This window comes from Volvox carteri (genome assembly GCF_000143455.1).
Source record: "Volvox carteri f. nagariensis unplaced genomic scaffold VOLCAscaffold_15, whole genome shotgun sequence".
Classification (NCBI taxonomy): domain Eukaryota; kingdom Viridiplantae; phylum Chlorophyta; class Chlorophyceae; order Chlamydomonadales; family Volvocaceae; genus Volvox; species Volvox carteri.
This window is the reverse complement of record NW_003307558.1, coordinates 558,990-580,093: the sequence shown is the minus strand read 5'-3', so window position 1 is coordinate 580,093 and position 21,104 is coordinate 558,990. Positions and strand designations below refer to the sequence as shown.

The window sequence follows — 21,104 nt, the reverse complement described above, 5'->3', positions numbered from 1 at the left end:
CATGGATAGCAGGCAGGCGGACACGAACGCGAGCATAAAAAAATAACGACGTTTCCAGTATTGGTTCTGGTAGGCCGTGCTCTTCGCCCTGGGCATGGCAGTCAGCCTGCGACTATCTTCACATGCTACGGCGTGGGGAAGGAACCGACCTTGCAAAGGACAGCAGTGGGGTAGCTCACCGCTGCGCTTAAGACATGCACCACCACCACCACCACTGCACCAAGCAGAGCAGTTAGCCAGGTGTACACACACCATAACAGTCAAACGCCAGCAGCAACAACGGCGTCAATTGTACCAAGCCCATAGCTGAGCTCGTGCGGAAGTAGACGGTTCGGTGGGATCCTGCCGGGCAGGTTCATATCCATGCAATGCCAACCCAAATCTATATCCCTTGCACAAAGTCCGAGCACAAAGTGTACCAGGGTGTTTGGATATGATCCATCCAGGCAACCACAGCCAAACAGGTAGGCCCGACCCCAAGCCCCAATTCGTTCACGCAGCAACACATGGCGCCATGCAGCAGTATTCCTACAGCCACTCGCACCAATTGAAGCACTGAACTTCCCTTTCCCTATACTAACCTCCATCCGCCCCTAAAACACCTCACCTACCACCGCGACACCCGGCCCATCCCCGACGGTCCCCGCCGAACCCCACACCGCCTACTTCCCACCGAGCTTCAGCCACTTTGGTACCTTCGCACCGCCGCTGCCGCTGCCACCACCCGCTGCGCCGCCGCTGGCAGGGGTCCCCGCCCGGGCCGCCGCCGTCTCCGGCCCCTCCCTGTGTAGCCCCTGCCGCTTGCCCTCTCCCCCTTGCTGCCCCTGCTGCGACTGTGACTGGTGCTGTAAGGGGCGGTTCCTACCGTGGAACGCCGCCAACCCGGGCCCTATGTGTGTCCGCATCTTGACAGCCACCTCGGGCCGTAACACCGGACTGCTCCCCGCCGCATAGCCAGACGCAGCGGCTACGAGAGGCAGTGGGGAAAACAGCAAAGGAGATCCATGATGTAAACTAGGGGGCGCGAGGAAACTGATACAGAGAACGGGACACGTCCGGACGGTACGAGATGATAGATGTAAAACTTGCAGAAACGCAGGAACTTGCAAAGGGGCTTAAAGCAGGGCACCCGCAGTCATGCGTCTCCAAAACCGAAAAGAACTGGACAGTAACTCGTCATCTCCGTCTCTCCTTGTATCCCCAAGCCCGAATCCGCAGCCTGTCACTCGCTCGCGGCCCCCGCCCTAACCCCGCTCTCACCCTTCTTCTCATCTAGCCCCACGTACACGTGCGCCGCGGGAACCAAACCCACGTGGTACAACGAGTGCTGGTCCTGGTCGGTGCGGAGGACCTGGGGCACACGGGGAGGTGCGCAGGAAGGCAAGGATGACGGCCGCCGCCTCAGATGTACCAAATGAGCTACCAAGTAAGGGCTGGAGGAAAGGTATACATGATTGCGCAACGCACCTGGCGCGGCGGGGTGGTGTAGAGGTAGGCTGCTGCTGCTGCAGAGGGCTGCAGCGCACTCACGACGGCGGAGCGCAACGCGCCCACCGTCTCCGTCGCGGCGAAGATCAACTGCGGCAACAGCGCAGCAGAGTCGGAAGCAGCAGCATTAGGGAAGGGAATGCGAAGGGAAAACCTTTAAATAAATCCCAGGAATTACGCACGAAAATGCAAACCACCGCGTGCCGAGGTCCAGACGGGGGAAAAAGGGAATGGGGAGGACTGGGGAAAAGAGGAATACAGGAGACCACTGGCGACGAAGGACATCCATATCATATACGTTAACAGGCCTGCCGACGCACAAGCGGCACAAGCGGCACTGCCCCTATAATGCCGTACCTGCAGTATAGGGCCCCCCGGCAGATGCACCCGAATGGCCACGTGGCTGTACGACGCCGCCTTGGCCCGCTCTTCCGCGTCTCGGGCGGCTCGAGTACGGAAGCCCCCCGCCTCCTCCTGCTCCAACATTCCCCCCGGGGAGGAGGTTGACAGGCAGGGGAGCACAAACCGACAGACACGGCAACGGAAGCCTTAGCTAAGACCCCCAAACAGGAAGGATACGACAACGCGCGTAGGGGGTTAGCGGCAGGAAGAAATATCCGGGGCAAGGGCACACATCTCGACCTCACCGCACGAAAAACGAAAGCTTAACCCCCAAATGGGGCAAAGCGTGGTTTCGGGCGGCCTTGCGGGGTGTCGATGCGGTGCGGTAAGAAAGAGAGGAAGAGAAAAGACATCCGAAGCCGCTTGCCCAACGTCATGCACGTCCGTACGAATATAATTCACCGGTGCCGGAATGGAATGCACGGGTGTGGATGCATCCAGGTACACGAGTTCCGCGGGCGGTGAGAGGATTCCGAAATGGGTTGGCGGCCCGGCCACGATCTACAGAGAGTGCAACAGGAGCGAGAGACCCTCGACTTCGTTCGGGCCAAGTTCCAACGACCGCCAGCTGTCCCTCCCCGCCCGCTTTGCGGGTCGGTAGTTGTTTACCAACTGTCGCAGCGCATCCAATCTCATAAACGCTCCCCACTCATGCAACACAGCTCACTTGTATCCTCCTGACTTGGCTCGACCTCATCATCGCCGCCAGATCCTCCTGGGTTACCTCGTAGAAGTCATCTCCCTCATCACCGCCGCCACCACCACCAGCACCACCGCCAGCACTGGCGCTAGAGGCCTCCCCTCTGGAAGCGCCGGCTGACCTGTCATGGGCCCTCCCACGCGTGTATGTTTGTGTGTGACCGTGTGAGCGTTAGCAGCAACAGCAGCAGCAACAGCTCCGGGGGGGGTCTGTCCGTCTGTCCGGGCGTCCGTCTGTTCTGGTCTTGGTCCTGTCTAAAACATCAAGCCGGAGTCTTTGCGGATTTTCGGTTCGTGGGTAGCTTAGCTGGGCTCCTTACTGGGGTCAAGCTTCCAGCCCCCCCGGCTTAGCAGTGTGTGCCCCCTGCATCACGGTACGACACTCCCCCTTACACCTTTTCCCCCCACCACCACTCACTGGTCAGTAAATTTCCCTTAGCACCCTTAATCTTCTCCTGGACTACCCGTCTATCTTTTGTATCTGCTGCATTCGCCAGTGGTTTGTCTTCTCCCCCCCACTCCCACACCGACACTGTCTCTGGCCTCTCCTTCGGCGTGAGTCCCCTGCCACTCCCACTCCCACTTCCAACGCGCTTCGTGCGCAACCCTTTCGCTTGCATAACACGCTTGCACAGCAGCGCTGTCCTACCATACATAAAAAGGCCCCGCATAAACCACCCGCCGAAAGCGACCCGCGGGTCTGGCATCCATCCATCCATCCATCATCCCGCAATCGCACCTGCTTGCCGCCGCCATCTCCTCCAGAGCCGCTTCCAGAGCCTCCCGGCTGAACAACGCCGAGGGGCGACCCAGACCCAAATGGTCGGCCTCATCTTCATCCTCATCCTTGTCGCCCGTGCCATCATGTTGATCACCAGCGCTAGGCCCGCCGCTGCCGTCACCCCCTGCACCATTGCAACCAGGAGGTACTACCGCTGCAGCCGCCGCCGTACCCGAGTTCGTATCCTCATCCATGGGCTCCGCCTCTACTGCCGGTGCCGCCGTCGGCTCTAATATCAGCCCGGGAGCACCTTGGCTGGACGGGGCCCCGCGCGCTGCAGCGGCGGCAGGGGACGCCGAGCTCATGTTGTCCACATCATCCGCGGTAGGATGAGGAGGCGGTGACGCAGCAGACTCGGCAGTATCCTTGGTAGCTACTGCTGATGCTAATGGAGCAATTCCCGATGGTACAGCCGTAGCCGCAGTGGCAGGTCCAGCAGCTGGCGCTGGCGGTAACGCTTTGGGCGGTGGTGGAGCTGGCTGCGCTAATTGTGCTCCTGCTCCTGCTCCTGCTGCTGCTGCTGCTGCTGGTGGTTCTTTCACGCCGGCGGGTGCAGGTTGAACGGATGTCGGGAGCTGAGTGTCGGCGGCTAGTACAGTACTTGGCGCTGCCGCCGCTGCACCGGATGCGGATGGCAGCTGTGGCGACGGCGATGGCGACGGCGATGGCTGCGGCGGTGTGACGGCACTGACCGGAGCAGCTGCGGCAGCTGTGGCTGCCACGCTGCTGGGACCGGCAGGCGCTGCAACGCCAACGCCAACGCACGGAACAAGAAGCGTGTGATGAGAGATGCAAGGGGCCTGCTCATTTCTTTGGGTGGGGAACCGTTGGCGTGCGTTTGCCGCAGGTCAGGGGCGCATTCTGGGGTCGACAGCACATCCTGGCAGGTCCTGGCGGTTTAGATGTAAGGGTAGAAGCTCCAGATCACAGACCTACGGAGCACGGGTGGTCATCCTCATACCTGGCTTATCGTACAGCAGCATGAGGTTGCTGCCATTGGGAATGTTGGCGAGTCGGAATGGGCATGACAGGTCGGTCAATGGCTTTTTGTTGAATAGAAGGGTAGCACGAGAGTGGTCCAAGGGGGGCTTCATTTTCGCGCAGGCCTCTGCCAGCAATGAGGAGAGAGGGGCCATGGCGGTGGCCTTGACCACGTGGCGTTGGACTGCAGGTGAGGGGAAAGAAGGGAGGGGAAAATTGGGTTGGGGGAGGATGGAGAACGAGCGCTTGGTTTATTTTGGTTGTCATGTCAGTGTGGTTGGGTGCGGTTGGGTGTGGGTTTGTGGGGTCAGGGGGCCAACGGAGCAAGAGGGTTTGGACAAAAGGTGAAACAAGTGCTTGTGAAATTTGGGGAGATGAAGGTGAAATTTGGAGGCAGCTCCAGCAGATGGGACTGGCCATGTCGTGACTGGGATTGGCAGCTGGACTCGTCGTTTGTCCTTCCAGTGGTGCTCATGGGCAATGGTGAAGCATGTGTCGGAAATTGGCAGTTGACGTGGGAAAGGACAGCAGAGTGCGCCTGGATCCATAAAGGAACCATAATTTCGGTTGCTCGATAAGAGCCACGCCACGGCTCTCCCCAACGGCCTTTTTCCTATCAGCATGAATTAGATCCGGCGCAAGAAGAGTTTCAAAACCCGCCGTTTTCGTTCCACCACAAAGACTGCATAAAATGATTCATCCCAGCGGCCTCTTAAGCTAGCAGCGTACCAGGTGGCCCTTCATATGTGATGCTCACACTTGACATGACGGAATTAACCCTAATTCCCGTCCTAGATGGCTTTGCAGAGCGTTTGAGCCTTGCTTAGAAAGATCGGCATAACTGAAATCGGCTATTGGTATGGGTCCTCCGTGTGTTTCCAAATCTAGCGAATTGACGTAAGGGTCCTTGTCGAGGATCCGAAACCATTGGGTTCCATAAGGAGAAGGTTATATGACATCGCCAATACTTGAATCGAAATGTGCTGTTAACAATGTTTTTTTTTGTCGCCTTAACTGCAGCGCTGTGCCTTGCCTTTGCCGGGCTCACGTTGCAGCTGCTTGGCATCATACCACAAACGTCTGTGACACATAGAAAAAACCTCGTCACTTCAGACACCTTGCTGAACTCAGGAAAAGCTGCAAGGTCAGAGAAACATAAGTGACACTCCTTGTCCATCACGCAGCTCCTTAAATGCCATTAACATCTCACCTTTCGCAGGGATGGTGTAAGCTCTAGCTCTATTTCCCAGAGTGCGGAGAATGGCCCATTAGCAAACAAACAAACGTGCGCGCACATCAATCGACCGTCCCGTGGGTCAACGTCGACCCACGTTAGCTTCTCACCGCGCAGCCCGCGCTCACACCTCCACAAGACCTCAGTGCATCATCATCAGAATGTCACTTCCATACGTCTTTCACCAACATCTTCCTCAACCTTGCCAATGGCATCTCCTGGCCGCTCCACTACCGGTGCCGCCGCCGCGAACCTCCTCACCCTAAACGTCAGCGGTACAACCTTCACCGTACGACGCGAGGTCCTCGTACAGGTGGTACCCACCTGGGTGCCGTCGGCCGTCGCTCCGCCATCCCCCATCATATCCCCCTTAGAGGGCCCTCAAGCCGCACCCACCAGCCGTCGACAGCAGCCCTCAAGCCACCCCGCAGGCGAGGCCGTACTCCCCACCCTCAACCCCTGCCCCGGATCCGGATCCCCCTCTCTGTCCCTGGCTCCCACCATGCTGGGCGCCATGTTCAGTGGTCGCTGGGAAGGGGGCCTGCCGCGTGACGAGCTGAGGCGCCCCTTCCTGGAGCTGGAACCCACCTGCTTCAGGTCAGTGGCGGCTGGCAGGGCCGGGTTAAACCGGGGCGAGACAGGTCTGGTCTGATCAGGAGTTTCGGGGTCCTAATGTTTTTAGTGTTGGCTTTGAGGAATCGTCGAGTCGTTAATTTATAACTCACAATTACGTGTTCTCGGACCATAGATTTAATGCTATCTAGTCTCGCATTGTTACGCATTCTTTACAAATGCACTGCGAAGATGCTGAGTAGGAGCAAGAGTAAACTCCTGGCCCCGTACGGAAATTCCCCTCCCAACCCCCCCAACCCCGTGTGTGGTTTGTCTTTCCCCCCAACCCCCAATCCCCCCCCTTCCGTTTGTCTTCCCGCTTCCCGCCGGCAACGCCGTCGGCTGCAGGCAGCTGGTCAATTGGCTGGTGGCGCTGTACCGTGTGAGGGGCCTCCTGGGGCTGACAACACCACCACCGCCGTCACCGCCGTCACCACTGCAGCCAGCGATCAAGGGAGGTTGCCTTGCCACCGAAGAACGCAGTGCTGCTGGGGGGCAGCTGGAGCCCATCCCTGGAGGACCAGGACCAGGACCAGAGAGGCGAGAGGAACCGGCGGGGGATCGGCAGCCTGGGTGGAGGGACCTCCATGCGGGTGCTGCTGCGGCGGCGGCGGCTGTCAGTGGCGCCGACACAGCTGAGGGCCCGAGAGGCGAGGGCTGCAGGGGCGCCGGCAGTTTCGAGGAAACCGAGTGTACGGCGGAGTTGCTATTGCGCGCGCTGGCGGCCGCGGGTGTGCCGCCAGCGCCTCCGCCGCCCTCCGACGTCGGGCTGCTCACAACGCACTTGGAGATGCTGCGCTACCTGGGCATGCCGCTGCCGTACGTGCCGCCGCCGCCAGCACCGCCGCCGCCGCCACCGGCCGCGCCGCCGATGACGCGCTGTCTGGGCCCTGCTGTGTTCCATTTACTTGTGGATCGGGCCGTGTGGGTTCACGGGTGCAAGCGGCCTTCCCTGGAGAGGTGGAGCTCCAACGGAGAGAGGATGACCCACGGGTCGTTTTCATGGCTCAACGCCGACACGGCGACGGCAAGAGCAGCAGGAGCCGCAGGTATGACGGCAGTGTCCTTCAGGCTGACGGGTCATGAGGAGGTGGTTCGTGGGTCCGGCGGCGCATGGATCCTTGCGCCATTTCGTGTCGTACCGTATGATGGATCTGGAAGCGGCGGCGCGGCCGATTCCGGTGCAGGCAACGGCAGCGACCCCGTCGCACCTGTTGCAGCGGCGGCCACGGCGACGGCGGCGACTAGCAATTGCAGCAGCATGAATGGTGCTGCTGCAAGAGGATGCGGTGGCGGCGGCCTCAGCGGCGTTGAGGGCGCAGTGTACGGCAGCACCTGCTGGCGTTGCGGCGCACAACAGCCGGTGCCTATTGTGTGTAGTACAGGCGGTGGCGCCCGAGGCCAAGGTCTCATGGCGCGGACGGCAGTCTTGGACGCTGACCGTGCGGCGACGGCAGCGGCGGCGGCGGCGGCGGCGCAGCGGCCGCCGCTTTCATTGGCGCCGCTGGCGACGGCGGTGCCGCCAGCGGCGGCAGGACGATACTTGATCGTCAAGCTGCGGCTGGCGGAAGGCGCCGCTGTGGGCATCCTGCTGGGGCCCCCGGCTGAGGTCGCTGCCAGATGTGGCAAGTACGGCGTAACCTCGCCAGCGGAGCACGGCGCGTTCTTTGGCTGGGACAGCGCGGCGGATCTGCCCGCGGCGCCGCCGCCCATCATGTTGCCGTCGCCGTCACTTGCAGTGGCCGCGGCGTCGCCGCCGTTACCTGTCGCCACGAGCGCGTTTCGGAGCCCGCCCGCCACCCCGCTCCGTAGCTACGGCGGTGCCAGCGGCGGTAGCGGTAGCGGCGGCGGCGGCGCTGCGGAGGGTGCTATCGGCAGCGGGAACGGTGCCGGCGGTGGTATGGTCATTTCGTGTGATTCGCCTCTGCTCACCGCCGCCACCGCGGCAGTCCTCGGTGCTGACGGTTGCTGCTGCACTCAGTTGCGGTCACCAGCGACGGCGGTCGCTGTCGGCGCCGCCGCCATCCGGGGAAGGGCAACGCCGCTCGTGCTGACGGCAACGCCGCCACCCGGCGGCAGCCCGCCGCGGCTGCCGCCGCCAACCTCGCCATCACAACAGCCCGTACGGCCTTTCAACCCCGCGGCGGCGATCGAGCGAAGCTCGCCCTCATTCGTCCCGTCGGCCGTGACACCCCCATTGTACGACATACAGCGAGAGATCGTGCTGGGACTGGACGCCGCCACGTCACGGCTTTTGCTGTACGGCAGCGGCGGTCGCCATCGGTTGCTGAGCATGGCACTACCTGACGGCGCGGGGGAGGGGGCGGTTGCCGTGTTTCTTCGCAGTAGCGGCCAGGTAGCGGAGGTGATGGGGGAGGCGGCTGTGACGGCGGCGGATTACCGGGCCGTGCGGGTGCCGGCAGCGGGGGACGTAGCGGAGTAGGACAGACATACGTACGTACGCTGTGCATGATAATGATGGGGATAAGACCCGCACGAGGGATCAAAGGAACCTTTGTTGGCCTTCCCTCGCTTACTCCTTTTCGACCGGGGACATGGTTGTATAATTAAATGAACAAATGAATATTTAAATAAAAATAAATGAATAAATGATCGAATGAATGAATGAATGATTGAAGGAACCTCGTTAGTGTGCTGGCACCGCTCTATGAGGCTACATGCTGCGGGACGCCAACCCGCTTGCCGCCTCTGGCATCCGCCCTCAAACCGCTCCGCGGCCGGCAGCTCTTAACAGGAGCTGTAGCAGTAGCAGTAGTAATGGGCTCAGGGTAGCCGTTGTATCCGCAGGCCGCGCATTGCGGGGTGTGGGATTCGTACTTGGGATGTGTCTTTGGAGGGCGAGGGGAAAAGATGGCGTGGATTTTTTGCGCGACCTCAAGCGCGCGTAGCGGAACGTTACAGTCCTACACCTCATGTTGTACAACTTTCTGATGGGCGCGATATCATCAATCGTACGGCAGTCGGGCCGACAAGGAAAGATATACTTTTGAAGTGACAGTTCATCTTGTTGAAGAAAGGATTCCATCGTCCGCACACCCAACCCTCAGCCACACACACGCCCTTAGCAACCTGACCACGACACGACATCAGCGCTGCAGTATCTTCAGTATCATTCGGGGATTAACTCCAGGGCAGGGCAGGACAGGGCAGGCAGCCAAATTTGTTTTTTAACAAACAAACCAGAAATTGTTTCCATATAGCTTATTGTAAAGCTTTGTATGATTTTCACTTATCAGACCATCTATGGTCGCATTTGTAATCTCTCCGATGTACAAATTACGGAGGAAAAGGGCGAAAAGCAGCATGCACAAGAGCCCTGTAAAGCAAAGATGGGGCGAGTCCTGGCCCTTCAGTGCGCCCTTCTCAACATCATCATAGTAATTATAGTAATAAGCAAACGGAAACATCTCCAAATCAGTTCAACGTCCACAGGCAGTGACCAGCGCAAAACTCTTCCAATATGCTGCTGTCACCGTTAATGACTTCCACCGCAAAACCACCACAACTGCTACAGCGACAGCGGCATCAGCATCAGCAGCAGGAAGACAAAACACACGCTCACTGCGCGCCTTGACAAAAGTGGTACAGACAGACAGACATACACGTGCGCGCGCTCTGGGTCGCGTCCTTATCCGAAACATCCGAAAATGTTGGCCCTACCATGAAGCAAGCCACACTCTCCCTCCACACTCTACACACGCACACATACTGGTCCCTTATCTCTCCCCCCTTCTCTCTTCACTCGCACGTTGCTCTATCAGTACCCCTTCTCACCATACTTCTATCCGGGGTCCCAGGTAACTGCTTTTCATCTCGCCGCATTCAATCCCAACTAATCCTAACGGAAAACGGCAACCCCCTGCCGCCCACGATTACCGGTGCGCGACGTGAAATCCCTGAGAAGCCAAGCCAGGTAGGAGTTCTGCCCAGGCCCAGTTTCGGCGCCTTCACCTCCCCTCGCCTCCACCACTCTCGCATCCCGGCGCGCTATCCCTGCGAGCGCCGCATCCCCACATTCATCTCCTCCAACCCTACACACCCTGTACCAATCCCACACCCCCACTGGACTTCCCCTTCCCTCCCTCCTCTTTCTCTTCCGCCTGGGGGACCTCGGCCCACCGGCGAAAACCGGCACCCTCAATAACGCACGCACCCAGCCCCAACACCAGGTCCCCTCCCCCTCCCCCTCCCCCACCGTCACATTGCGACACCGTCACACTCCTTCAATCCGGCACCTGCCTTCCCTCATGGCCATCGCAGCGGCCAACACACCACTACCACTGCCACTGCCACCACCACCGCTAAACCACTTTGGTAAACAGCAGAGCGCAAAAAACCCAGCTCGTCCAAACACTAACTGCACGTCGTCAGCTCGGCCACCAAACCCCCTGAAACGCCTCTCATGTCACCCAGATCACCAGCCACGCACGGCGGACCGGCGGGGACCTCATACGAACGACGAACCCGCAGACGTGACGCCCCGTGCCATGTAGCCTCCCGTAGAGCCGTCCTTAATTTTTAATATGTGTTCGCTCCAAGTTGTCTGAACGAGCTCCACAGAAACGTCCCATGGGGGTCGGCTGCCGTGGGAAGGAGCGCAATATAGCCGGCAACAACATGCACCCTATCCAGTCCTAAGCTAATAACATGTTACGACGGTGCACACACGCGTGTGTGCACACACACACACACACACGCACGCGCGCGCGCGCACACACATGCAAAATTCCCACTGCCCCTCGAGATCCGAAGTGCGGCAGCGCCCGGACGGCAGCTGGGCGAGTGGGGTGGGTCGGGGTGGAGCAGAATTTCACTGCCTCCTAATTGCACGGCGGACGGCCGTCTTAGGTCCCCCCCCCGCAGCAGCAGCAGCAACAGCTCGCCACGTTTTGCGCGCGGTGTTGGCGGTTTGCCCGCGGCCAAGCAACTTCCTCCCCAATCATAAAGTCACACCTTACCACCATAGCAACACGTGGTGGACCTCGCGACCACGACTTTATTCCGGTGATGATGATCACAATCAACTAAAACGACGTGAGGAGGCAAATATAATATACTAGTGGTGAGGAAGGTGCTGGGGGGTGGACCGAAGGTGATGATAATGATAAGGTTATGTCTGTAAGCTTGGACAATATCTTGTATAACATAGTGGATGGGCTATAGCCACACTGCCAACACGGCGGCCACCCTGCGTCAAAAGCGAGACTTCAAAACGTGTTGACTTCGTCGGAGACAAAGTGTACTCGGGCCCCCGGTCAGGTGTCAGGTGAGGCCAGGGGTAGGATCGGTCGCCGCAGGCGGGATTATACTACATACATACAAACATGGCTGCATGGCTGCATGCATGGCCTAAACAAATGTGCAGGCGGATGGAATTTTGTGTGGGGGGGTGGGTGTGGGTGTAAAGGGGTGGCTGGATACGCGCGGACGCCGTGTGCACTGAACACCAACGGAAAACGGTACGTCCGAACGGTTGGGTGCTTGATGTTATTTATATGGACACAGATACTAATGTGGATGGTGATGTGGATGGTGATGTGGATGGTGATGTGGATGGTGATGTGGATATGTATATGCCCGTAAGCTCGAAATCCCCGATGCAAAAGTGTGTGAGGGTTTCTATATGGGAATGAAAGGGCGGGTCGGAGTTTGCCTAAGCGCCCTGGGCCCCCCCCCAAACGGGGGGGTTTCAGGTGCACCATTCCTGCAATTCCCCCCCCCGTACATCGTACTGCGCTCGTCGTCGTACTGGGTGCGGGGTGGGCACGAAGGGGCGGCGCACGGTGGGTGCAGTACAGGGAGTTGATGAGGGCGGCAGCGTTCGTGGGCCGCCAAGTAGTTCGTTGGAGTGGTTGGAGCACTCCATAAACTGTCAACTGCCCTCCGTTAACAATACAACATTAAACAGGCAAGTCTCCGGAAATGCCGGCTGCACAAGGGCTTTCGACTGAATACAGCATGATTGCAGTGCCGCTGTAACCATAACTAACCGTAACCGTAACCGCCACAGCGACCGATGTCTCAAAAGTGCTGCTATTAAAGCACTGTGCTATGGAGCCCCAACGCCGACGTTCTTGTTGTGAATATTGTTGTGCGATTCCGTTCATAAATGCACCCTTGTTTATTTGTACCTGTCGTACCTCCCTGCTCACTTACCAAACCAAATCCTGCACCCGCCTTCATTTCTCTCCCTGCTTTCTCCCCCTCTCCCTCTTTCCCCCTCCCCCTTCCCCTCTCTCTCTCTCCCCCCCTCTCCAGCAGCTCCAGCAGCTCCTGCAGCAATTTTCGCTACCAGTGCTGCTACCACCACTACTCCTCCCCGGCCGCGTCTCATCCCCACTTGCGCCAGGGGTCCCCCGGGAGGCTGATGTAGCGTGTGGGTTTGCCGCTGTCGCTGGTCCGTAGACGACTTCGCTGCGACGCAACCGCCTGTCGAGTCATCGCCGCCACCTCCGCCTCGCGAGACAGCTCATCCGCAACCTCCGTCGCCACCACCCGTAGACCCGCCAGCACCGCGTCACTGACTGGCGTCGTACGGGGCTTGGTGGCGGCGGTGGCGGCGCCGCCACCACTGGCGTGGACGCCGCTACCGCTGGCTGTGGCGACGCCGACGGGGCCCATCACCAAGACGCCGCCACCGTCATCCGTCAGCCTGCCACGGACACCCGTGACGCCTGTGTTGCCGGGCTTGAAGACATATTGTCGTACAGGTACGGCACTTGATGCCTTTTGATGCTGCTGCTGTTGCAGATGGCTAAGATGTCCTTGTGGTGGTGAGCGGCACAGCGACGACACGGCGGCGAAAGCAGCAGTAGTGGCTGTAGTGGCAGCGGCGGTTGCGCGACCTGCCCCGCTACCGCCGGGGTTGGTCGCCACTACGACGGGTGTCGATAATGACGCCCGCCGTTGACTAGACGGCGACGGTGGCGTCGGCGTGTTCGGCGTCGGCGGCTGCGCGGAGGGCCGCAACATCAGCGGCGGCGAAGACGACGATGGCGAGTGTGTCGGCGATAACGCCCCGGAAGGGGTTGCTAGATTGGCGAAGCCGGGGCTGGAGGTTCTGTTACGGCGGTAAGCTACCGCGGATGCTGTGGGGCCGGCTCCGGCACGGCTGGGCGAATGAGGCGGAGGCGAAGGGGGAGAGATGTGCATGACAAGGCGGAGCGAAGGCGTCGCCGTCGTCGTCGTCGCCGCTGCATTTGGGGTGACGCCGCCGCCGTCAACGCCTGACCACCCGTCAGCGGGTACCCAGCCTGCTTGCGTCAACTGTGGCAGCTGGCCGCCACTGGGGGTGCCGTCGTTGGCGACGGAGACGCGCGGCCGCGGGCGGCGAAGCCCGGCGATCAGTAGCCCTGGACAGTCCGGCGACGCCGACGGCGGCACGGGAACCAGGCCGCTGCAGCTGCCTCCGGCGGCGGTGCCGACGGGCGAGTTTACCGCCAGATGAAGACCCGGCGACTGCGGTATGCTGACGGCAGCAGACGGCGTTGACAAGAAGCGACTCCGGATGCCCGCTTCTCCCTCGCTCCCGTTGCCGCTGCTGCCGACGCCGCCGCCGGCGGCAGCGGACGGTTGCTTGTCTGGCGCTAGCCCGGCCCTGCCGCTTCCCGGGCGATCCGGTGGAGGCGAGGAAAGCTCACCCGCCGACAGGACAGGCACCAGCAGCGACCGCAGTACAGGCGGCGCCGACGTGGCTGCCTGGGGCGGCGCTGCCGCTGCCGATGGGGCAGGAGGCGACGGTCCGCCACCCGGGACCGTAGCGCTGTCGGCGGCGCCGTCGTCATTGTTGCCATCGTCAACATTGCCCTGCTCCCCCGACGATGATCCCCCCGGCTGCACCTGCGCCACCTGGAGGTGGTCAGCGCTGGACGGCTGCAGCACGGGCCGTAGCGCGCCGTCGCCGCCGTCAATGCCGCCACCGCTGCCGCCCATAGCATCGACCCATCCACTTACCAGCGGAACGGAGACCCACCCGGCAGGAGGCTCTGTATGTTCTCCTGTCGCCGCCGCCGCCGCCGTCGGAACCGCTGCCCCTGCCGCCCGTGCGCCGCAAGCGCTCTGCTGTGAAAGCGACCCCGCGCGAGTCGGTAGCAGCGCAGCCGCAGCGCCAGACGCCCCGCCTGCCGCCAGGGCTTGGCGCTCCAGGGAGATCGCGGCGGACGCGGAAGTCTCTTGGACGGGTCGGTGAAGAGACGCGGATTCCCCCGGCGGTGGAGGCGGAGGCTGCAGTTGCTGCTGCTGCAGCTGGGCAATGATGCTGTCCGGTGCTGCCGTACCAGCGGCGTTGCGCCTAGCGGTAGGCAAGCCGGCCCCGTCGAGGCCGCTGAAGCTGCCGCCGCACATATCGCCGCTCTCCGAGAAACGCCGCTGGAAGAGCGCGCCTCCCCCGCCGCTACCGCCATTTCCGCTGAAACTGCCTCTACCGCTATGGCTACTGCCGCCGCTGCCGTTGCCGCCAACGCCACGCACGATGACCTTAGTGCCGTACGGGACGGCGACAATACGGCCGGCGCCATCGGCGCCGAGGGCTGCGTGCTGCTCAGTGCTGCCGTTGCTGCTGCTGCTAGCACCGCCAGTACCGCTGACTTGCGGCTGGGTACTGCTACTGCTGCTGCTGCCGCTGCCAACGGTGCTGGTGCTGGCGGCGCTTGTGCTGCTACCACCGCGGTCCACCCCCGGAACCTTGTTACTGTTGTTGTTAGTGTTGTTAGTGTTGTTAGTGTTGTTAGTGTTGTTAGTGTTGTTAGTGTTGTTGGTCCAGGCTCTAAGAGCTCTATCGGCCGGTGTGAGGGCCGGGCGGCTAGGTGATGGCGGGGCACCCAGCATTTGGCGCCGCTGGTCAAAGTGCGCCACCACGGCAGCTGCGTCCTGCTCCGATAGCGGCATGTCCGAGGCGCTTCCAGCCTCCAGAGCCACCACTATAGGGTGACGGTCACCAACACCACCATCACGCGGGTAGGGGGAGGGAGGGGAGAGGGGGGAGGGGGGAGGGGAAAGAGGGGGAGGGGGGAGGGGAAAGAGGGGGAGGGGGGAGGGGAAAGACGTCACCAAGCGTTGCGGTGGGGAGCAGACGCCCGGTTGGATGAGCAAGCAGACGACGCGACTGACCCACGGGTCATCATTAAGCTCCCAGCAGCCACGCGAGTTACAGAGAAAGACGTGCGACGGGAAGTGAGCAGAGGCACCCGGAAATCTCAAACCCGGTCCCTATCCCACACCACTTCCCCAGCACCCCGCGCGGATTCCTGAACTGCCCCCACCGCAACACGGTGACGGGGTGTACTGTTCGGGCGTGTAAAACACTGTGTCGGGTCTCCCAAGGGGGGGAGGCTGGGAGGGTGGCAGGGAGGTAGGCGACATTTATCCGCCCCATCGTCCCCGGCAGGGGGGGTTACATCCCGCACTGCCGGTGCACTTCCGTCGTCACCTCCGTCGTCACCGCCGTAGCGCAACATGACGGCGATTAAGGCGCACGCGTGTTGCGGCGGTGTCAGCGTGATTTCGTTCCATGCGTGATTTCCCCTTGTGTAAGCCTTTTCAACACACTACCGTACACTACTGTCGTACATTGCCGTACTCACGCTGGATTCCCGACTCCCGTGCCCCCCTGCCCCGCTTGAGGTGCTCCTTGAGGGCCACCGGGGTCCGCAGCTCCGCAATGGTGCCGGGAGCCCCCAGCAGGACGCCCCCCGGCCCGACCCCGCCACCAGCCAGGGTGCTGCCGCGGCGGGCGGGCTGAGCGGAGGCGCTGCGCCGGTCACCACCCTGGAGCCCGCCGGGGCGTGGAGGGGCGTGGAGGGACGTGGAGGGGTTGGAGCCACATGCACAAGTCCAGGAGGCAGCGGGGGCGGAAGGGTGCGGTGAGAGGCATAGTGTGGTGTAAGGAAGGGGTGGTGAGGGTTCGTTCAGGGGCTGCCGCGTTTGAGTGAGTTGAAAAATCAAGGTTGAGGTCTAGGTGTGCGAAGAGCGGAGGTGTGGAGGGAGGGCAAAAGCTGCCCCTCCTAAGCTGCCTCGGCTTCGGATTCGTGTCCAACCTTTTGTCCTTACTTCCGCGTCTCGGGCGCCCCACTTGTCCACCGACTCGTCCATGCCTTGGACATCCATTTTAGATTTTGCGAGGTTGAAGGCGCGTTGCCATCGGGCCTGGTGGTAGGGACAGCAAGTGGCAAGTGGCGTTTGGGGCATACGCTGCTCTGGGCATGTGACAGCTATTTCGGTATGGAGGGTGGAGACAGACGAGTTCATGTAGCAAAAAATGATGCAAACTTTAGAGCCAACTTTAAAGTTCTCGAAGCGCACCTTCCTGTCCCAGCCGGAGGAGTCATGTGCAGTTTGGAAAGCCTTGCCCGCAGGCTTGGATGCCTTCTTGAAATCACTAGATGCGGACGTGACACTGTTTCTCAGCAAAGAGAGAGCGCCTTCTGTGGGATTGGAGGGAGGGTAGCACAATGTTTGGGCGAGGTTCGCCGCCACTGCCTGCTCCCTCGTCAGCGCTTCTTCGCATCGTTGTTACCTGTAAAACTGCCTTCACCTCCCCCCAATGTCTGTAAGCTGCCTCGCATGTTGTAAAGCTTCTGTTTATATTATAACAAACTCGTAGTCCTCTCGGCGAGGGGACCAGAAGAAATGGACGCTCCTTCAAGCTGCATTCCTGAAGCCAACCAGTATAATGCTAATTGCGATATGAGCCGATGTAAACAACGTACATGCCCTTTTAATCGCTTGTTCTATGTAGCCCGGGAAACAAAGATTGGTAAAAAGATTTGTCAGGGTAGCAGCATTGAAGCTTGCTGCATAGATCACCAAAGACCAAGCAAGATAGTCAAACAATTACAAGGCATCGAGTATGGTTTCTGATGCGTTGTAATTACCGACATGCCGCGTGTTGTTTCTAGCTGCAGGCAGTACAACCGTGCGCTCCGACACGGGCTGCGTACACGTACGGCTGCATTAGAATGTGGAGAGTGCGCATATATTTGTTCTCCGGATAGTCTGATAATTATCGCCACTTCTCCGGAAAAAAACTGCGGAGCTCAATGTACAACCTCCCCGTCCGTTATACATGCACCGGGCTAAGGATGTTCCATGCTGTCCCAAGCTGTGACCTTTATTGTTGTATGTATAGAACTGGTTTCTCTACATCATGAATGCGGATGGTGGTGGTAACACACGATCTATCTGAAAGCTTTCGCTGCTGCGAGGAAGCGCAGTTAAGAAAGATTCTATCTATGGCACCACCGATCGACAACTTAAGCATGCACAATATGACCACGGCATTTTATCGTCATGTTGGCCGCCCAGCTGCACAGCGGCTGCATCTTACAACAACGCGCGAAACCACAAACCACATGCTTTCCGCGCAGCCATGGAGATATGGAGTAGGGTACAAGTTGTTGTATAATGTGTGTGTGTGTGTGTGTGTGTGTGTGTGTGTGTGTGTGTGTGTGTGTGTGTGTGTGTGTGTGGTTACAGTGGGGTCCAGACCCACGAAGAGTAGAGCCAGCGGGCCAGCTGGCCGTGCATTACTGCACCTGAGGCGATCAGAGCAAACAAGACACCCACCCAGGCCAGGCAACGCAAGTGTCGCCTAGACAGCCAAAAGCAAACCCAAAGGATAGGGTCAGAAACCCACAACCACTGAGGCATTTGCCAATAGGCTCTCCAATTGCCGAAAGCCCTCAGAACCCCACCAGAAGGCCCACCAGCAGTTACTGACAGTAACCTGCACGTTGTCACCAGATGAGACCTGCGCCCCTAAAGTCCACGAAGTATAGAACATAATATAAAAGCAAAAACAGGCGATAGCTAATCACCCATCGGCTGCCGTTCCCGTGAACGTAACAACTTGTCTGACACAAATCGCAAAAAGGGGTGATGTGATAGCGATGGGCGAGCGTGCAGGAGTGCGGCAGAGCTTTCCTCGGCATCCTGGAAACGGCGGATCTTCCCCCATCGGAGATATTTAATACAAGCCGTACGAAGAATATCCAGCGTCATCATAGTCATATGGGATAGCCCTACGCCAAATGCTTTTTCGGTGCGTGTGTTCGTTCCTTCCCGCCTCCAGCCTGGCGGCCAGCGGCTCCGGTTGCGTCGCCCCCTCCAGCACTCGGCGCCACCTGCCGCACACCAGCAAGGCGGCCACCAGATCCCGACCGGACAGTGGTGCCAGGCACCGCTCCAGAACATCATCCTGCAGCATGGCGTGCAGCAGGGCCGGCGGTGCGGGCGCCAGGCGGCCCTCGGAGGGGCCCTGAGTCCAGCCCTTGGCCCAGGTCTGCGTGAAGGCGGGGGAGGGCGTGTAGCCTGGCAGCGAGCCGTCCTCAGCCGGCCGCACACAATCTAGCAGGAGGGCGCGGAGCAGCGGGGCAGTCCTGGCGGCGTGTTCATAATACATGCTGAGCGCCAGTAGGTCACCTTCATTGTCGAGCGGCCATGGTGTATGACCATGGGCAACAGCGTACTTCAGGGCGCGCCGGAATGCGGGCCTGCTGTGAAACTGTTCAACATCGTGGGTGCAGCCATCACCGTTTCCACCGCCGCTGCCTGGGAGACCGCAGTTGCTGGTCACGCTCCCTGAACGCGCCGCCGCCTGCTCCTGGCGCACTGCCCTCATCAGCGCCTCAAGCTCATCCCCTTCATTGGCCACCGCCGCAGGTAACCCCGCCTCGTCCTGCTCCAACTGGAGTGCCGCGAACTGCTCCGTGGGTAGGACCACTGCAGCCGGCAGCGCCCGCGTCCCTGCAGCCGTGCCAGTTGCTGATGCGGATTCCATGCCGCGTGGCCTGCCGCCATTTCCTGAGAACTTTGTTCCCTGAGACCTGCTTGCGCCTTGGGCTCGGTGCGGCGGCGGCGGCGGCTCCTGCCGCTGTGGTTGTCCCTGCTGCGGCCCCCGGTGTCGTTCCAGCAGCAGCAGCAGCTGATTTCTTGCGCGCTGGTAGCCGGCCTCCAGCGCCTCCAGTATCGCTGCCAGCTCCCTCTGAAAATGTACTGGCAGGCCCAGGAAGAGGGACTTACGGCTGGCCCCTTCGTTGCGAATAAGGTCCCACACAGAAAGCGGATGAAGCAGCTTCCCAGCTAGGCAGGCCCGCTTGTACGACAGCTGGACGAGCTTCTGCCGTGGAGTTCCCCCGTCCGCCGTGGCGATGATCCAGCCCTCGAAGGCCGGTGCCGGTGGCGGCGTGTCACCACTGTTGTACGTGGCCGTGCCCTGGTCGCCAGGCCTCGAACCGGGTAGATTTTTGAGCAGCTGGGAAAGCGGACCGGTGATGTACGGCACTGCTGTCGTGACCCGTAGCTCTGCCGCCAGTCGGGGCAGCTCTGCCAGGGGGACCTCAGCCCCCCGCGGGTCAGTGGCTCCCAGCAACACCAGGCCATCAAAGGTGTACGGCACTATGACCGTGTTGTTGCCGTACACCGCCTCTAGCATGTACGTCCAGCCTGGCTTGAAGGCAGCGGGGTCAGCATGGGTTTGCAGCCACTCCGCCGCCCAGAGAGCCTGTACAGATTGACGGGCAGCGAGCTGGTCGAGTTAGGTTTATATGCACTCCCGCACAGCTCCAGGCAGGTCTAGCAGTGATACGTTTACAAAGGCCGCGGTGCCATCACACAAGAAGGTGGTTAATGGATCCCTGTGTTAATGTTCCAACACCTCCAAAAGCCGTGGAGGGCATGTGCTCTTAAGATTTTGCCCTCCATGTAACACACAGAGGGGCTTTCTGCTGGGTTTCCTGCAAAGACTCCGTTACACGCTGAGCTCATCACTGCCCCACCGGGGCGGTAGTAAACAAAGCAGGGATGGCGAAGAGATATCGGACGTACCAAAAACCCTTACGTTCTAGGGGGACCAGGCCATGGATGACGCGATGGCTTCGGTTGACCAGCTGACGTTGGGGAGAGAGCTTCATCCACACCGTGTTTGGCTAACGTGGCTCAGAAATACGGCATACCAGTCTGGGTAGCGCAACTATTTCGGCATAGTTTTCTTTTCTTTTCTCGTCTTGAGGGTTTTAGGATAATAGCTCCTCTTTTGTGTTTTGTTTTATCCATTTTGTACAGGCCTAGACTCGCCCTTGGGCCTCCGGCTCGTTACACCTTTGGAGGGTAATGCAACTCCAGAGGTAACACACACACACACACACACACACATCACACACACATCACACACACATCACACACACATCACACACACATCACACACACATCACACACACATCACACACACATCACACACACATCACACACACATACACCCAATGCTCCCGCCACAACGCGCCGAGCGGACCTCTTACTTGCTCCGAATCCATTCGACGCCGAGTTGCCGTACGCAGCTGGCCGGCCCACTTAAATGCCAGAACCAGCGACCCATCCACCTTGACCTGCGCGACCATGGGCTCCTGGCCCCAGCCATCCAGCCCTGCCAGGTTATACCCGTACGGCAGTAACGTCCGTGCAGGCAACCGCAACCGCTCTCTATAGGCCCGCCGCCAGTAATCCGGCCGGGGCCTGGGATGAGCCTCCGTTACCCCGGCCTGGCTATGCACCGCAACCCCGCGCAAGTGCAGGGGCGGCACTTCAGAAAATTTGACGAAGGGAGCAGCCACCACTGTGTTCGAGGGGGGGTGCAGCACAAGTCCTCGGCACATGGCCTCCACGGAGCCCAGGACCGCACCCGACCTACCGAAAAGGAGGGGGAAAAGGGGAGGCGGCAGATGCCATAGTCTGCGAGGTTTAATGCAGGACCGAGAGATCAGTCTAAGACGATAGGAAAACTGGAAGGTAGGACGGAGGGAGCTTACAGCAACACCCTTCACGCGCCGCACATCACACAGGGGGTGTAACACCACCAGACAAAAAGCACTCGCACGAGATGCCAAGGAAGCGGAT

At 60.2% G+C, this 21,104-nt stretch overlaps 4 protein-coding genes across 4 annotated transcripts in view; 1 reads left to right on the top strand and 3 right to left on the bottom strand.

The window, feature by feature from the left end:
- Nucleotides 1–662: 662 nt before the first annotated feature.
- VOLCADRAFT_90019 (uncharacterized protein) lies at nucleotides 663–5,442 on the bottom strand (the record flags this gene model as incomplete). The annotated part of the gene is made up of 8 exons (XM_002949564.1): nucleotides 663–967; nucleotides 1,261–1,351; nucleotides 1,468–1,578; nucleotides 1,846–1,962; nucleotides 2,558–2,711; nucleotides 3,329–4,112; nucleotides 4,332–4,535; nucleotides 5,400–5,442. The coding sequence occupies 8 exons, from the start codon at nucleotides 5,440–5,442 to the stop codon at nucleotides 663–665; spliced, it is 1,809 nt and encodes a 602-aa protein (XP_002949610.1).
- A 351-nt stretch (nucleotides 5,443–5,793) lies between these two features.
- VOLCADRAFT_90018 (uncharacterized protein) lies at nucleotides 5,794–8,640 on the top strand (the record flags this gene model as incomplete). The annotated part of the gene is made up of 3 exons (XM_002949672.1): nucleotides 5,794–6,182; nucleotides 6,546–6,579; nucleotides 6,640–8,640. 3 exons carry the CDS (start codon nucleotides 5,794–5,796, stop codon nucleotides 8,638–8,640), a joined length of 2,424 nt encoding a protein of 807 aa, XP_002949718.1.
- Nucleotides 8,641–12,548: 3,908 nt separating this feature from the next.
- VOLCADRAFT_90017 (uncharacterized protein) lies at nucleotides 12,549–16,780 on the bottom strand (the record flags this gene model as incomplete). The annotated part of the gene is made up of 6 exons (XM_002949563.1): nucleotides 12,549–14,693; nucleotides 14,892–15,136; nucleotides 15,800–15,983; nucleotides 16,266–16,361; nucleotides 16,518–16,639; nucleotides 16,750–16,780. 6 exons carry the CDS (start codon nucleotides 16,778–16,780, stop codon nucleotides 12,549–12,551), a joined length of 2,823 nt encoding a protein of 940 aa, XP_002949609.1.
- A 1,400-nt stretch (nucleotides 16,781–18,180) lies between these two features.
- VOLCADRAFT_90016 (uncharacterized protein) overlaps nucleotides 18,181–21,104 on the bottom strand; it is a gene marked incomplete at both ends in the record, with an annotated part of 7,837 nt that continues 4,913 nt past the window's right edge. The window contains 2 exons of the mRNA XM_002949562.1: nucleotides 18,181–19,716; nucleotides 20,510–20,894. Of these exons, the coding sequence (XP_002949608.1) occupies nucleotides 18,181–19,716; nucleotides 20,510–20,894 (1,921 nt within the window). The remainder of the gene's footprint in view (nucleotides 19,717–20,509; nucleotides 20,895–21,104) is intronic.